The 5,051-nt window shown below is 46.6% G+C and overlaps 1 protein-coding gene across 2 annotated transcripts; it reads left to right on the top strand.

Annotated features, from left to right (window-relative positions):
- Positions 1-1,861: 1,861 nt before the first annotated feature.
- On the top strand, positions 1,862-4,679 carry LOC115931091 (PRAME family member 2). Of its 2 annotated transcripts, XM_031002979.3 has the most exons (4): positions 1,862-2,148; positions 2,545-2,853; positions 2,904-3,173; positions 4,121-4,679. In XM_031002979.3, the coding sequence occupies exons 1-4, from the start codon at positions 1,862-1,864 to the stop codon at positions 4,677-4,679; spliced, it is 1,425 nt and encodes a 474-aa protein (XP_030858839.3). The 2 variants fall into 2 exon arrangements, with proteins under 2 accessions (XP_030858839.3, XP_055208978.2); XM_055353003.2 differs by lacking the exons at positions 1,862-2,148; positions 2,545-2,853; positions 2,904-3,173 and adding an exon at positions 3,519-3,649.
- Positions 4,680-5,051: the final 372 nt, after the last annotated feature.

Consider the following 5,051-nt stretch of genomic DNA (forward strand, 5'->3'; position numbering starts at 1 on the left):
TTGATAAGTCACCACCTGCTTAGGGTCATGCCCATCTGATCAGCAGCCAGCCAGTCAGGGACGGTGACACACATCCCAAAGTGGCACACAATATTTTTCTGTCTGTTTCATGAGATGAACAGATTTAGGCTTTCATTTTTCCTCTAAATATAGTTTTGTCTTCATCCATCAGATTGTGATTTGTGCTTGGTTTTTGTCATTTTAAAATTCTTATCGAAGCAGGTTTTTAAAAAATATATTAAAAATTTACAGTGAGATGAATTTTTATTTCTTGACATTCGAAGTTATTTGTTTTTGTGCCCTTCAATTACAGTTCATAGACTTGGTGTTATTCTGATTCTCCAAGTGTGCTTTCATTTTCATAAAATCCTTAAAGGTATCCCACACAGCAATCTCAAGAGTGCAGTTTTGCTCAGATCGTGGGATATATTTTTGCCCCTAGGATCCGTCCAAAAGTGGGTAATTGTGAGTATGTGGAAGTGATGTCTATAGGAACCTTCATCTTAGAGTTACAGTGCTCTAGAACAGCATGGTAGCACTTTTACAGTTTCTGGTTAATTTTTTTTTTCAGATGGAGTTTCCCTATTGTTGCCCAGGCTGGAGTGCCATGGTGTGGTTTGGCTCACTGAAATTTCTGCCTCCTAGTTACATGTGATTCTCCTGCTTCAGCCTCCTGAGTAGCTTGGATTACAGGCACTCACCACCATGCCCAGCTAATTTTTGTATTTTTAGTAGACACGGGGTTTTGCCATGTTGGCCATGCTGTCCTCAAACTCCTGACCTCAGGAGATCTGCCCACCTCAGACTCCCAAAGTGCTGGGATTACAGGAGTGAGCCAGCATGCCCAGCTACAGTTAGCATTTCTATACATACCTTCCAAATGCTGTGGAATGCCATCACACCACTTTTACAGTTCCAGTGAATTATTTTGTTTTTTTCTGCGATGTACTCTGAGTGTGTCACCCAGACTGGAGTGCAGGGCCCTGAGCTGGGCTCCCTGGAAACTCTGCCTCTGGGCTTCAAGTGATTCTCCTTCCTCTGCCTCCAGAGTAGCTAGGATTACAGTCATGCATGTCCACACCTGGGTAATATTTAAATTAATTAATTTATCAATTTGTTTATTTTTGAGTCAGAGTCCAACTCTGTCACCCAGGCTGGAGTGCAGTGGTGCGATGTCGGCTCACTGAAACCTCTGCCTTCTGGAGTCAAATGATTCTTAATTTTTGTATATTTAGTAGAGACATGGTTTCATTATGTAGGCCCAGGCTGTTCTCCAACTCCTGACCTCAAGTGATCTGCCTGCCTTGGTGTCCAGCAGTGTTGGGATTACAGATATGAGCCACAGCACCTGGTCCATTTCTGGTAGAAAATTTTCAAAATAAAAAATAATGACATCGATTTTAGGGAGTCCCTTTAGTGTTCCCCCAGCATGTTCATGGTGTGAACTGAGAATGGAGGCTGTCTGGGCCCACGGGACACTCTCATTCTCAATGCTTTAGGGTGGTAAGTGACAAGAAATTTTTCCTCAAAGAGGTAGAGCTTGGCTTTCAGGATCCTCAGTGGCACTGTCCAGTGGTTCAGGCATTCAGTGGAGCGAAGGATGAAAATTAATGGGTCAATGGTCTCTTTGACCCCTCCCTCCTTGGTGTTTGGAAGATATTCTTCCTGGTACCAGCAGAAGCAGAAGTATAGATTTGAGGCCACCAAGCACAGTGGAATTGGGGTAAAGTGGTAATTTTTCTACCTCTACCAGAGCAATGATATTGGTCCTAGGGGAAGATGAGGTGATTGTGTTTGCCCTGAGAGTGATACATTTTCCCTGGATTTGTCTTCTAGAGATTTTTCTTGCAGATCCATCAGGATGAGCATCCAGGCCCCACTGAGACTCCTGGAGCTGGCAGGGCAGAGCCTGCTAAGAGACCAGGCCTTGGCCATCTCTGCTGTGGAGGAGCTGCCCAGGGTGCTCTATCTCCCACTCTTCATGGAGGCCTTCAGCAGGAGACAATTCCAGACTCTGACAGTGATGGTGCAGGCCTGGCCTTTCACCTGCCTCCCTCTGGGATCGCTGATGAAGACGCTTCATCTGGAGCCGTTGAAAGCATTGCTGGAAGGGCTTCATATGCTGCTTACACAGAAGGATCGCCCCAGGTGAGGTGACCCAGGAGGGCTGGTAGATAGGGCTTAGGTGTCCAGGGAAAGAACAGCAGGGTCAGGCAGAGAAGTAACCCAAGTGTGGCCCAGAGTCTTCTGATGGTGTTGGCGAGGAAGCTTAGGGAGGCTTTGGCCATTGTCCAGATCCTCAGAGAAAGGACTGCTCACCATACAGGGTCCACTGTGGGAACAGAAACCGGCTTTTACTCAGTGGAAGGTAAAGGGAATAGAAGTGGGGACCAGTCAGAATCCTAAGGGAAAAGGGATTGAGAAAAGACAAAGAGAACAGGGAGCACTGAGGACAGGAGCAGCTGATTTATGGGATGAGAATGAAAGCAAAGGTCAGGGATGAGTCCTTCTAAATTCTGAGCCTCTCCCTTACTTTACCCACAGGAGGTGGAAACTTCAAGTGCTGGATTTGCGGGATGTTGATGAGAATTTCTGGGCCATATGGTCTGAATCCAGGGCCCTGTCCTACTCCACAGAGGCCATGAGTAAGAGGCAGACAGCAGAGGACTGTCCAAGGACGGGAGAGCACCAGCCCTTAAAGGTGTTCATAGACATCTGCCTCAAGGAAATACCCCAGGATGAATGCCTGAGATACCTCTTCCAGTGGGTTTACCAAAGGAGAGGTTTAGTACACCTGTGCTGTAGGAAGCTGGTCAATTATCTAACGCCGATTAAATATCTCAGAAAGTCATTGAAAATAATGTGCACATGTACCCTAAAACTTAAAGTATGATAAAAAAAAAGAAAATAATATACCTGAATAGTATTGAGGAGCTGGAAATTCACAACACCTGCTGGCCACATCTGATAAGAAAGCTTCGTTGTTACCTGAAGGAGATGAAGACTCTTGGCAAACTCGTTTTCTCCAGGTGCCATCATTACACATCAGATAATGAACTCCAGGGATGGTTAGTCGCCAAATTCAGCTCTGTGTTCCTCAGGCTGGAACACCTCCAGTTGCTTAAAATAAAATTGATCACCTTCTTCAGTGGGCACCTGGAACAACTGATCAGGTGAGAAAGGATCGTGCACTTTGTATGCAGACCACAGCACAGACTTGTTCTGTTACAGCAAACACTAGAAGGCATGTACTGTGTGCCAGCCAGTGGCAACATCACAGTGAAGGGGATACCAGAATGTCAACACATTGTCCCATTCAGTGTTCCATGTCCTGAAGTGGCTATCACAGGATCACTGCAATAAGGGCAGAGGGGTCACCTGGGGTAGAAGCTAGAGAGGGACATCACGTACAAGCTAGTTAGTGGGGGTTTCAGCTCTATTGGGGGTGCACGTGTGAATTTCCTGTTACAAAGTGTGTTTCAAGTTGATATGATGTCAAAGAGATAATAGAGGAGGGTATGAAAGGAAGGAAAGTGCATCAAACCTGTCCATTTCACAATAGAAGGTCTGTCCTCACCAGCTTAGTGATCACAAATGATCCTGTCTCTAATTACCTGTCTGTAAAAGGTTGTTTTGAACTCCAGGAAAGGTAATTGACATGGGAAATGCGTGCTTCCGGGATGGAGGTGAGGGAGTAGGCATGAGAGTGGTAAAAAGTGACAGTTGGTTTGCAGATGCAGGCATGTCAGGGAGCCCCTGCCGACATGTAGCCCTAGCTGATGTCCCTAGACCTTGCTCAGTTGAGTTCTTTGTGCACATCTCCCACCGGGTACCTGTGGCCCAGAGATGAAGTTTTCTGCTAAAAGATGAAAAAAAAAGGCTTTAGAGATTTTATGGCCTTGAACAAATCACACAAGCAATGGTGAAAGGGCTGAGGCTAAAGTGGGACAGCCCCTGAATGATCAGGGTCCTTATCATGCAGCAACTTGCATGAGGACCATCATCAGATGGTGGCAACAAACTTGTGTTTGGTTGACGCAGCCATTTTCCTTGAGGTTATTCCCCACTACCTTCATCTAACTGGTACCATTGCCCAGAACTAACTTCTTGATCTCCACAGGTGCCTCCAGAACCCCTTGGAGAACTTGGAATTAACTTGTGGCAACCTATTGGAAGAGGATGTGAAGTGTCTCTCCCAGTACCCAAGCCTCGGTTACCTAAAGCATCTGAATCTCAGCTACGTGCTGCTGTTCCGCATCAGTCTTGAACCCCTAGGAGCTCTGCCAGAGAAAATTGCTGCCTCTCTCGAGACCCTCGTGTTGGAGGGCTGTCAGATCCACTACTCCCAACTCAGTGCCATCCTGCCTGGCCTGAGCCACTGCTCCCAGCTCACCACCTTCTACTTTGGCAGAAATTGCATGTCTGTTGACGCCCTGAAGGACCTGTTGCGCCACACCAGTGGGCTGAGCAAGTTAAGCCTGGAGACATATCCTGCCCCTGAGGAGAGTTTGAATTCCTTGGTTCGTATCAATTGGGAGATCTTCACCCCACTTCGGGCTGAGCTGATGTATACACTGAGGGAAGTCAGGCAGCCCAAGAGGATCTTCATTGGCCCCACCCCCTGCCCTTCCTGTGGCTCATCACCATCTGAGGAACTGGAGCTCCATCTTTGCTGCTAGGGAAGGCATGCCCAGTGGGGTAGAGAAATCCAAAGTTCTCTTCCAGGCACTTGGACACTAAAATCTACTATGTAGGTGCAAACTATTTTTCTCTTTTCTTATTTATTTCATTTTTTAATAATTCCAAAATTTTTATTAAAGACAATTTGAGACAGGGTTTCTCTGTGTTGCTCTGGGATCCTCCTGCCTCTGCTGAGCTTATGGGGTCCTCCTGCCTCAGCTTCCTAAAGTGCTGGGATTACTGGCATGAGTGACTGTGTCCAGGCCACATGCAGCTTAAAGGAAGCACAGGCAAGTGCTCAGTGTGAGGGAAAAAAACATAACAGCAGGGGGCAAGGCTGGAGGAAAATGTTGAGGTGACATCAATGAGAA

Source organism: Gorilla gorilla, chromosome 1 (assembly GCF_029281585.2).
Source record: "Gorilla gorilla gorilla isolate KB3781 chromosome 1, NHGRI_mGorGor1-v2.1_pri, whole genome shotgun sequence".
In the NCBI taxonomy this organism is placed as follows: domain Eukaryota; kingdom Metazoa; phylum Chordata; class Mammalia; order Primates; family Hominidae; genus Gorilla; species Gorilla gorilla.